The following is a 12,166-nucleotide window of genomic DNA, read 5'->3' on the forward strand; positions in this document are numbered from 1 at the left end:
CCGCCGCTTCTCTCCTGCTTTGAGAGGAAGAAGGATAGAGAGAGAGAGTGAAGAGGAGATGAGGGAAGAAGAAGAGGTGGCTCCGTGGTTATGGACTGACATATGGTCCTAATTTTTATTTTTATTTGCTGACTGGACTTCCACATCAATGCCACGTAGACAAAAACCAGCTGAAAAACCACTCGAGGGTGTAAAGTGAACGGTATTGAAAGTTGGAGGGTGTGAAATATCCTGTTTTAGAGTTTTTGGTGTATTTTATACAAAATAAAAAGTTAGAGGGTGTAAAATGGACTTATCCCTATTTGTAACTTGGGACAGCATACATAAGAGTGCAGGAGGAGGAAGCTAAGAGTGTTACCCAAGTTAATCAGTATCGAGATACTACGAGGATCTTCTGTTTTGCAGTATGATAGGATCGGGATACTACTATATTTTAGAAAGTACATATTTTTATATAAAATATAATATGTTGTATAAATTAAAGCATATAAATTGGTTTTGATAAATTTAATTGGTTTTAATGTAAACTTAAACATATTTATTCATATTATTTTCAATCCACCTTATTTTAAATAATATTTTGTAAAATCTTAGAATCGAAATCCTATCTAAGATAGGATCGTATGTAAATGAATAGTAAGATTGGGATGCTACGTGGGATTAGTATCGCGGCTTGGTAGGATTGTAGTATTGTAAGATACTAGAATACAAATCGGGATATGAGTGTTACCACCTTCGACAAACAATAACAAGTAGTGTGGCCTATCAATGACACGTCGCCAAACCACCTTTAAAATTGGTTAGGGGTGATATTGAGTATCTAGAAAATCAGGTTAACTCAAGTGTTTCGGTGAATACTTTACGGCGTAGGGTGGACATTTTCTTCACACTCTGTTTATATAGATGTGTTATATTTTAAATATCATTAGCATATATAGTTTGCCTTGCAAGTGACTGCACAACTAGGATAGAAAGTATTCAACAAGGTTTATATAAAATCATGTATTATTAAAGACTTAAGCGGCCAATATTTGCGAGTAAACGAGATTTGAACGATACTCAATCTGTTAAAAAAAAAATGTAACACCCTAGCATCCAAATTTGTATTAGTCTGCTCTACGCGTTGAGTGGGCCTATAATTATGTAACACCTCACTTATACTTTATTTTTGCTTCGTGTAAAATGGTTAATCTTTTATTTTTGCTTCGTGTAAAAGAGTTAATCCAGAGAAAATATGTTTGGAGGGAACTAGGTATATATATACTAGGTGATACCCGCGTGTTGCTGTGGAAGTGTGGATATAGTTGAGAAATTTTAAGCAGGCAACAGTACCATAGGCATTTGAGCAGAAAGGATAAGATTGATTTCTAGTTAAAAAGAGCACATTCCAATTTGCATAGCTGACCAAGAATGTGCATGCAGTGCCATTCAGCTAACCTTTTCTTTTGTTTTTGTTTGCTTGAGGGTCATTCAGCTAGCCTTTTCTTTTTCTTTTTTTGTTTGAGGGTCATTCAGCTAACCTTTGCTCAAGGAAGATGGAACAACCTGACTGCTCGTATAGTGGTGTTGGAGGGGGTTCCACATGGTATGACGCGTGTTAATTAGGGGATTGCTAGTGGAGAAGGTCGAAGGGCACCGCTTCCTGGCTTTCATGCGATGAGGAGATTTTTAACGGGCCAAGTCAATTAAAAGGGCCAGAGCAAGCAGTTGTAAGTGTGAGGACAGATACCGTTGATCTAGAGACATGCTCAAGAATCCAACGGCTGACAATAATCGATGACGTGGTGCAATGTGGTGCAAACTTTATAGCAATAATTATTGCAGTGGGTACGATAAGCTGACCCAATTCTATCTATACTCTGTTTAACGGGCCTAAACTGAATTCAAGTGCTGGAACTAAGGCGGAATAAGTCCACCTTGACTCCCTTAAAAGTGATCCGAATTTAATTCATGACCCTAAACCGTAAAACCAGATATCTCGACCCCCGAACTATTGAAACCGGTGTAATTTGACTCCCTTGATGGTTTTGGAGGGCGGTTTCGCTGACGTGGCGCTGACGTGGCATGGTTGACCTAGTGTTGACAGAAAACATGAGGCCTGGGAGATATGCTTAACTCCAGTGCAGGTCCAAAACTTGCCTTCGGGTATGCTAGCGTGCCAGTTGATTTGATCCTGCAATCAACAAGAAATAGCGACAAAGAAACCGCGGTTAAACCTATAAATGATAGCCGATCGGCTAAGTGCCGATGACATATCATTTATCCTTGAGCCGATGTCATATATGTATCGATCGGCGGTCATAAATAAATAAGAAGGAACTAGATCTACTCGATCGGCTGTAGATATTAACAATATATATTCCTTATATCGATATATACTTAAATCAAGCGATTGGGATAGATCGGTCGCCATGCCGAGACAATATAAATCACTTAGATCGAAATATAAATTAATGATAGAATTATATATGTTCATAGCATAGCCAATCAAATGGATCTAGCATGTACCGGCTAATACTCCGACATCACTCTATACTAAGATATTAAAACAAGTAGAATATATTAGACAAAAATGTCTGATATACTTAAATGCGGCAAGATCTTAACATAAATGGCAGATTTAACATATCCATGAAGCATATAGAGCAAATGTAGTTAAATCAGATAAGATCGGCTGAAACCCCGATACTACCCTAATCGGCAACCAGAAGGCAGGCTAGAGATTGATATTCTAAGCACGACTTAATAGATCAAACTCAATTGATGCAGCATTAAGTATGAAAAGAAGAACAATATCTAGACAATCAAGCCGCTGGAAGTTTCATAGAGTGGTGAATATCTTATATAATCTAAGACAACATCGATATTTAACCTAATCGGCTGCTTTCTCCTGACAGATGTTAGCCGATAACAGGTTAAATAGCGATATTGCCAGAGATTATGTAAGGTATATGATAACTCAATGAATTACATAAACAAGATTAGAGTATCATAAAGATGGAAGCACTAATCCCGAGAACGCAAGCCATTATAACAAGTTTTACCTCTTGTTGAAGATCGAAACCGATACAGCTCAACCCAAAAGTAAGAACTCGTTGAAATAAAACTAAAGCAAAAGGGTGGCGATGCACCGAAATTGTATTGAACGTGTGTGTTAATTGATTACATGGGGTTCGGGGTCTATTTATACCCGAAAATTACAAACCATGTCCATATCGGACACGACTCTTATCTCTAACAAACTCTAAGATACCATAAGTCTTTACGGCAGACTTTTGCCCAAACATATCTCTAAGGAAATTACATAAAATATCCTAACTAATAGATATAATGCCTTCCCAGGACTCTATTCATGCGTAGCAATCATCTTGAAACATATCAACTCAACCCGATATCGTACACCAAGTTGTCTTGTCGGAATCGACTGTACCACCCAACCAAGTCTAACTCGAATTCAGCCGATCCAATCGTAGCCGATCCGGACTCCAGCCGATTCTTACTCTGTTCTCGCGATAATTCTTATCTCCGATTCCGCTTCGATCTAATCCTCCTTTCCGATGTTGATGTTACCAAAATTGGTTGTTAACACCTAGTCTATGGGGTTGACGTGGTGTTTAGGTGGCATTTGAATTAAAAAGTATATGTGGGACCCGCTTGTCATTCACACACAAAAAATTGTGCGGCCCACTGACATGTGGGCCCCACCTGTCATCCTCTCTCTCTTCTTTCTTCCTTCCCTCTTCCTTCCTTCTCTCCCCTTCTCTACCCTTCGGCCTTGCGCTGCCACACGGGCTGGAGCGGCAGCGAGCGGCGGCCAACAGGAGCTGAAGCGGCGGCGGGAGCTGAGATCAGCGGCGGAAACGATGGCGATGGTTGGCGTTGCCGGCGCCGGGAGAGGAGGCAGGATGGAATGATCCCGGCATAAAATGCTTCTCCGGTCACCATCCACTACCACTGTCACCGCCACCTCACCACCCGCCCGGCCACCATCCTCTCCGACGAGCTCGATTAGGACCGCCGCCGCGACGCCCGACGCTACCGCCCCTTCCTGCCGGAGAGGTCGCCGCCGCAGTTCATCCTCGGTCTCCACCGCTTGGGCTTCGCTTGCATCCCCAGAAGCGGCGCCCACCTCACCGGGCCCCGCCCTCGCACCCCAACCCCCACCGTCCCTAGCTTCGTGGCCCACCAACCGCCGCGCTGGGAGGCGCCCCAGCCCTAGGTAGCCAATTCCGTTGTCGTCGAGAGAGTAAGTCCCCGTGGCCAAACACATCCACGACCACCACATCCGAGTCACAAGTGTTCGCCGGCGACCACAACACGCAGAGCTCCAACCACATCGCCGCTAATCTCCAGCTCTCGCCGCCGCCACCGCTTCAGCTCCTGTTGCCCGCCGCCGCTCCAGCCCATGCGGCGGCGGCCGACCGAAGGGGAGAGAGAGAAGGGAGGAAGAGGGGAGGAAAAAGAAGAGAGAGATGATGACAGGTGGGGCCCATATGTCAGTGGACCCCACAATTTTTTATTTGTGTGAATGACAAACGGGTCCCACATATACTTTTTAATTCAAATGCCAGCTAAGCACTACGTCAACCCTACAGACTAGGTCAACCATGCCACATCAGCGCCATGTTAGTGAAACTGCCCTCCAAAACCACTAAGGGAGTCAAATTGTACCGGTTTCAATATTTCGGGGGTCGAGATATCCGGTTTTGCGGTTTAGGTTCATGAATTAGATTTGGGTCACTTTTAAGGAAGTCGAAGTGGACTTATTCCAACTAAGGCTGATTCAGCAGGCCATACAGATGCTTGGGCTGGCCCACCATGTAAATGGCCTAGCGGCCTGCAGCCTTCTGCATCTGTCTCCCCCCCTCCGCATTTCCTTTCCCGTATCCCGCAGAGCAGAAGCACACACACGCTCGTCGCTTCCCCTCCGCCGGCGACCAACCCCGCCGCCTCCCACCGCCACGCCCCCGTTCTCTGCTGCTACATCTCGTCGCCTCGCCGGCGCCATCCGCTATCTCCCCCGGCGGCGGCAGAGGCTTCCTCTTCTCTGCTACTCGTCGGCGGCAGCGGCCGCCGTCTCGAGTGCGACCCACGGCGGGTGGCCGCGGCCGTCGTCTCGACGACGAACGGCGAGTTCGTCGCCGCCGTCGGGCAGTGCTCGGGCCTCGTCGCGTGCCGGGCCCGCTTCGGGAAGGAGCACGATGGGCCCGTGCCAGCCCGGCCCGACCCGGCCCAAGTCCAGCCTCTACTCCCCTTAACATGGTCTATTTACATAAAAGCCCCCTTCATCACCGCGGTAATACAAATATTTCTCCTAGTACAACGCTTTCACGAAGTTGGGTGAGGCCTCCACAAATCCGAGGTCTTCCCTGCATAATCCTCCCTCCTCCGCGGCAAAGCCCTAGAAGCGCCGCCGACGCCCACATGGCGGCGCCCTCCGGCTCCGGCGAAGCCGCCCCCGCCTCCTCCACGTACTACGACGTCTACGGACCCGACGTATGTTCTCTCTCCCAATCTTTCTGTTCTTCTTTTAATCGTTTCCCCTTTTGATTTCGGGATTTCGGGGTCTAAGAGTGATAAAAGCAGGGGGAGGAATTGGCAATCGATTATTTGTTGGTAAATGTTGCGGTTTTATTATTTTCGGGTGGTTTTTGCTGGTGGGAACATATCGCATTTTGTGATTTCCGTGGCGTCGGAAGTGGGAAGCAACTGTGCTCTGCTATGTTGTTAACGCGTTATTATGATTAGATTTTTTTTCTTGTAAAGCTAAATTCTTGCTAGGATTAAAACGGAGGGCATCCCTGTTTGTGTAATGATGGTCTCTGCGATTCTTATTGTTAATGGCAAAATCTGAGTGTTACTACTGATAGCGCTGCGCTTTTGCTGGATACTTTGTTCAGAGGGGTGAAGCGCGGATATACTACTGTAACATACAAAGATCCTAGTTTTGAAGAACACACTCTCATGGAATCATACATGCAGTTCGTTCCTTGATTCATTTTATTTTAACAGAGGAAGCATTTGCTACTAAACAAGTGACCCGTCCTGATTTTTGCATTCCAAATTCCTAATGTGAATATCCCTGCTAAAGATAAGACAGACCAGATCAATAGAATAATATACTGCTGCTGTCCTTGTTCATATCATCATTTGTGCAAAATCAAAATACTCCCAAAGTATCGGTGGACTATTAAGTGAAGCAGCAACCAATTTATCTAGATAGATAGTTGGCTATTTGTTCTGCTGAATTTACTGATCTATATTTCCTCATTGGCTCTAATGAACCAAAATTCTCATACCACTGATTCTTTCATCATGTCCAGGCTAAACCTGATGTTGTTTTTAAGGAGGCCACTTCAAATTCTACGTTAAATTTGCAGGTTCTTTTCATCACTGAGCTTATGAAATTGAGGTCTGAGAACTTCCCTTGTAATGTTACATTTTGTTTGTTCTTTTTAGTGCAGGATGTTCAGGGGCTAGTAACTTGGGTCATTGGTGATGGCATGCTGCCTTCTTGGGTGTTTGTTAAAGTACATATTCTCTTCCCTATTTCCTCCTAAGTTTCAATGTTTAGCACGTGGTTTACTTTTCCTTATCTTTGTCCTTCTCAATGAAAATTGTCAGTCTTTTTTGGGGTCCATATCTTACTGCATACTTCCTCTGATTCTAAATATAAGTCATTTTAGACTTGTGAACAACAATTAAGAAAATAGTTTAAATAACTTTTTTTGCCCTTTATTTATTCATATTGGAAATATGATTCATTCATTTGTGTGAGAATTTAGTTGCCAAGGATAAAAAGAAAGAAAATATGAAAAAGTGCCCAGAAATTCCAATATGATTTATATGTAGGAAAGAGTTAAAAGGCTAGAGTATTGCCAAATATGTTGTTCTTAACCACTCAGTTTGATGTTAGAACATGCATAGTATACCTGACAGCAAGTGCTTTTTCCTGCAACTGAAAGAAAGGTCTGTACTTTGTTGTTAATTTTATGGGGTGTGGCAATTAACTCTGTCTGCTCTACAACCTGGACTACCCACCATGAATTTTAAAACTTGTAAAATACTTTATGTATTTCATATCTAGAGAGATGTTGATTCACAGTGAGCACTGATTTTTGTTTGACGCATGTTTGTCTTATGTTCCAATTTTAGATTATTTAATTAATGCTTCAAGAAAGATCCCCTTATCACTAAATTTGTTATTCTTTTCTGCGCAGAACAAGCCTCTTATACCAAAAGTCGTCCTTCTATATGTTCCTGGCCTTGATGCAGCTTTATATATGTCACAATCCCGTCACCTTTCTTCTTTGAAAGAATTTTGTGGCAATCCAAAACCTGTTCTAGCTTCAAGGTTGGTGCAGTAAACTGGGGAGATGGATGTTTTTGCCCAGAACCTTGTGGATTATTTTGTGTGGGCAATTTAATGCCTCCTTCGTATAAATACACTGTACCATGTATTGCTAATGATAGCTTTTCTTGCAGCTGTATACCAGATGAAAGGCATACCATCGACGCACTCCTAACATGCAGAGTAAAGCGAAAGCGTGCGTTGAAAACAACGGACCAATCTCATGAATCTGATGGCCAAGGTACAAGATTGCTTAGGATTATGTTTCTTTTATTTTTAAGAAAAAATGTTGAATTATTCTTCTTATTTGAGTTCTTGCTATGAAGTTGTTTATATTATGATGATAGAATCACTGAAAGGACATATGATTACCATTTCTACTTTTGGGAGATCATGTTAATTATCACCATTCTGCCTTGTGCCATTTATTTGCAAAGAGATTTTTATTCTTGAATTTACAGCAGACATTATTTTTCATTCTTATCATTTTTTTCCTTGTACCTACTACCTAGTTGTTCTTTCTCAGCCTTATTTCTGTACAAATTAACTGTTACATAGCATCTGCATTGAGATGTAATGTTCATAACAGAAGCACCAGCTCACTGTATTGCCATACAGCTTTTATGCTGGCCTATAAGTGCACCTACAGTCTCTAGATTTACTTAATCAATCTTTTCCATGAGAAAATGGTACTTATGTTTTTATACCTAAGATATTGTATTATGTGCATTTTTTAACTGTTTTACATATTCCAGAAAAGTTATCAAGTTTGGACGACCTAAAGGATATACCGTTTCCTATTAAATATTACACGCTTTCTGAAAAAGACTTGGAGGACAATGGATACAACTTCAGTTTAGAAGGTTATCCTTTTGTTCTTCTCCTCTCCCGGTTGCCCTTTCATGCTCTCAGCTGAACTCATATATTATTGCCACATAGGTTTTGTCCCTACTGTTTCAGCTCCTCCAGGCTCTTCGCCATATGCAATTCTTGCACTTGACTGTGAGATGGTAATGTGATGTTCTGTACAATATGAGGCCCCCTTTTGTGTTTTCTGAAAATACCAAGTACACTGACTTTCAACTACTATATGTTACCAACAGTTTTGCACTGTGACACCACTTGTACATTATTTGTGTCTGAGTTTCCTTAAGATCTATGTTTTGAAAGTTTGCGACCTTTTCAGTGTGTTACTGCAGCTGGATTTGAACTTACAAGAGTAACATTAGTTGATATTAAAGGAGAGGTACCTACTTTGCGCTCAATCCTTTATTGTCTCACTATGCTCCCTGCTGAGTATTGATTTTGTTATAATCTATTTCAGGTGGTGCTAGATAAACTAGTTAAGCCTGCCAATCCAATCACTGATTACAATACAAGGTACATGCCATGATGCCTCTAATCTCCTTTGATGTAGGGCTGTTACACATCTATGCTAATTCTTTCCTTTACATAGATAATAGGGTTTGGTGCCTTTCTTTCAATCATATGTTTGATATTCCTTTAGGAAGATAAATTGGATTTGATACCTATCTTTGAATCATGTGTATTGTATTATGGATATGAATGAAGTGCTCACGCATCATATGAATTTCATTGTCCTAATTTGGCCCTTTATGTTCTTCCCTTGTGATATTCTAAATGATATCTCCAGTGGGCTCTAACCTCTAAATGATTAATCGGAATATCCAACAGAAGATGTAATTATTCTTGAATCGTGCAGGTTCAGTGGAATCACTGCTGAAATGTTAGCTGATGTTACCACAACCCTCCAGGAGATTCAGGTAATTGTTGTGTTTTTGTGGCCTTGAATCTTAATTGGTCTTGATACTGTGCCAACTCTTTATACCATTGTATATTTGTTTTCAGGAGGAGTTTGTTGGTCTTGTACACAAAGAAACTGTTCTTGTTGGACATTCTTTGGAAAATGATCTTATGGCATTGCGGATATCCCACGATTTGATCATTGATACTGCAGTTTTGTACAAACATAATCGTGGCCATCGCTTTAAGATCGCTTTACGTGTCCTGGCAAAAAAGTTTCTTAACCGGGAGATCCAGAACACTGGGTCTGGGCATGACAGTGTGGAGGATGCTAAAGCTGCTCTAGAACTCGCTTTATTGAAAATCAAATATGGTAAATATGCACTTTTTAATGACTTCAACTGTCATCTCAGTAATATCTTTTAGTTATTTTTCTGTTAAAATGTAAATTTGGATAACTGATTCACCAGGTCCTGATTTTGGCTCCCCACCATCAACTTCACGACGAAAGTTGGCTTCCATACTGCATGAAAGTGGTAAAAAATGCTCCCTCATTGATGACGCCTCCGTTCTTGAGCGGTATTCAGATGCTTCTTGTAATTCAATAGCAGTTTTCTCAGATGATGATGCACTATCTAGATCAATGAAAGAGGTTAGTACTACACATTTTAAGTGGCCCTTGTCTCTTCCCTGAGAGCTTGAAGACTTTCATTAGTATGCTTCTTGAAATCTTACTGCAGGTAAAAAATGACAAAGTTAGTTTTGTCTGGACTCAATTCTCGAAATTGATCTCGTATCTTCGTACAAGGGCCCAAGATCCCGATAAGGTGAAATCGTGTGTTGCAGAGGCTATTGCATTGCAGACCTGCGACAGAAAAACTGCTCAGAAAAGAAAAAAGCATCAAACTTGTCCTGAACTAAAGGAAATTCTGATTGGGTTGGACAAGAAAATTAGAAAATTATACAGCGTCTTACCTGATAATGCAATGCTTATTATATGTAGTGGTCATGGTGATACACCTTTGGTGCAAAGGTAAAGTTACCTGGAGCCATACCATTATATTCCTCCTCCTAGTTTGTCCATACAGTTCACGTTCTAAAATCGTTGTGCCAACTTTTCCTAACTGTACTTCATGCAGATTACGGAAAATGCTTAAGCAAGAAGAAGAAACAGTAGAAAGCCGCGAAAGCATTGTTAAAGCATTGGAAGATATACAAGCCCAGGCAGAAGTTGCTCTATGCTTCTGTTGTGTCAAACATTAGCTGTAAGAAGCCTTCTTACCAATCTCTTTTCCCTCATGCTTTGCAGGCTGAATAATTAAGGCTGAATTTCTTTGTTGGCAGGCATTATTCAGACGATATACTTGCGGACTCTGTTTATTGTAGGAAGGATGGAGCCCCATGCATCCCAACTAACATTAGAACTTCTGGCTAACATGAACTTCTGGATTCAATTTTGAAAGCTGACTTGCCAGTTTTAGGAGGCTTCACATATGCTCATGCTGCTCTTTTGCTAGGCTATGATGGGTGGCATGTTTCTATCATATCAGTGCATCATTTGTAACAAGATGTATCAGTAGCAAAGCTACCAGGGATATAGTAGCAGATGAAAAAAGAGATTCTTTTTCTCTCAAATGTATGGTGATGAAAACAGCTTTGGTAACAAAAGAAGCTCCTAGAATTGTTCTGAAAAGACAGATTTGACTCATTGCTGATTCTTGGATGTTTGGATGATCATTTTAACATTGGTGCATCTGGGAAAACGTCTAGCGACATCATTTACACTATTTTGAGTTTCGTGTGCAAACGATTCCACCCGAAGGTTTGTGCTGACAACGAAAGGATGACAATATATATACCTAAACGTGTATGGTTCCGTCATTTTGAGCCATACATATATTGGTTAGATTGTCGAAATGGTTTGTACGTAACTTTTCATAGATGCCAGACAGTCGAGCAGATAACGCTGACGCTAAAAGATGGTTGCATTTGGTTTTCTACTTCGTCAATGATGTCATCACGAACTGATAAATATGAAATTCTTTCTATTTTTCAGAGGAAAAAAACAAGGTTTTGCTTGTTCCGTACTTCTACTGTATATTCCGACAATAGTTAAACACTTCCCGGGCTGTAAACAGTGTGTGTTTTATATAAGTTCTCTATCTAAGTTTTCTATATAGTTTCTACTCCCTTCGTCCCTAAATATAAGGGATTTTAGTTAAATGTGGTGTATTCTAATACAACGAATCTGGATACGAAGCCTGCATATATATTAGTTTCTTCAAATAAATAAATAAATGAATTAATTTTCAAGTTATAGACTGATAAGCTCGCACGAAGAGCAGAGCTGATTCGAACTCAGCTTAAGCATTTGCAAAAGTGAAGCTAATATCAATTCTGTATCTTAAAAATGCAGATGGATGTGCACTTAGCAGGGTGGTAGGGGACAAGGGTCAAATGACCAATGGTAAACAAGAACTAAAAGACGAATTATAAGAGCTGCCTATCAAACGATTTTGAGCCAAACTTGCAATGACAAGCTAGTTTATGGTCCAGACATATCTGAAAGCAATTGAAATATACCGTGCAATTTAATAAGCACATGCGCTCTACCAACAGACAACCACCGGTTGGCAGAACAAATCCATCAGTCCTTTACCTATAATGATTACTGACTCATTAAGGACATTTCCACGTTAATTGAAATAAATAATAAATAAATAAATCTAGCCAAGTGACTGAATTATAGCAATTCCAAATAAAACTGCTTTCCATATATATCAGATCCAGTTTGTTAATTATATCAAATTTCACAGTTATAATAATAAGGGTTAAAAAAAACTAAATGGAGACTCTAAGACGAAGTACAACTTTCTACTTATTAATAATGAATTATGAAAAAGCTGTATCTAAGACTCTAATAAGCTTTTGTACTTACTACTAGTAGCTATAATTTTAGAATCAATTAATTGCTGAAAAACTAAAAAAGACTCCATAATAAAGTACACAATTGTATATTTACTAATATTTAAATTCGAGATTATGAAATGA

General features: G+C 40.7%; 1 protein-coding gene across 2 annotated transcripts; it reads left to right on the forward strand.

The window, feature by feature from the left end:
- Window positions 1-4,863: 4,863 nt before the first annotated feature.
- LOC127758094 (small RNA degrading nuclease 5) lies at window positions 4,864-11,136 on the forward strand. 2 transcript variants are annotated; one of them, XM_052283722.1, is made up of 15 exons: window positions 4,864-5,496; window positions 6,324-6,380; window positions 6,465-6,530; window positions 7,221-7,354; window positions 7,486-7,592; window positions 8,107-8,214; window positions 8,291-8,361; window positions 8,538-8,597; window positions 8,676-8,731; window positions 9,075-9,135; window positions 9,221-9,488; window positions 9,586-9,767; window positions 9,856-10,148; window positions 10,255-10,380; window positions 10,460-11,136. In XM_052283722.1, the coding sequence occupies exons 1-14, from the start codon at window positions 5,260-5,262 to the stop codon at window positions 10,376-10,378; spliced, it is 1,824 nt and encodes a 607-aa protein (XP_052139682.1). In that variant the 5' UTR covers window positions 4,864-5,259; the 3' UTR covers window positions 10,379-10,380; window positions 10,460-11,136. The 2 variants fall into 2 exon arrangements, with proteins under 2 accessions (XP_052139682.1, XP_052139683.1); XM_052283723.1 differs by having other exon boundaries at window positions 5,415-5,496; window positions 6,460-6,530; window positions 10,460-11,127.
- Window positions 11,137-12,166: the final 1,030 nt, after the last annotated feature.

This window comes from Oryza glaberrima, chromosome 12 (assembly GCF_000147395.1).
Source record: "Oryza glaberrima chromosome 12, OglaRS2, whole genome shotgun sequence".
NCBI lineage: Eukaryota > Viridiplantae > Streptophyta > Magnoliopsida > Poales > Poaceae > Oryza > Oryza glaberrima.

What these genes read in the sequence shown, in the direction of transcription:
- LOC127758094 (XM_052283722.1), top strand. Translation starts at nt 5,260, where the DNA reads ATGGTCTATTTACATAAAAGCCCCCTTCATCACCGCGGTAATACAAAT. An exon ending in ACGACGTCTACGGACCCGAC is followed by an intron (nt 5,497 to 6,323) that starts GTATGTTCTCTC and finishes CATCATGTCCAG; the next exon opens with GCTAAACCTGATGTTGTTTT. An exon ending in TTTATTGAAAATCAAATATG is followed by an intron (nt 9,489 to 9,585) that starts GTAAATATGCAC and finishes CTGATTCACCAG; the next exon opens with GTCCTGATTTTGGCTCCCCA.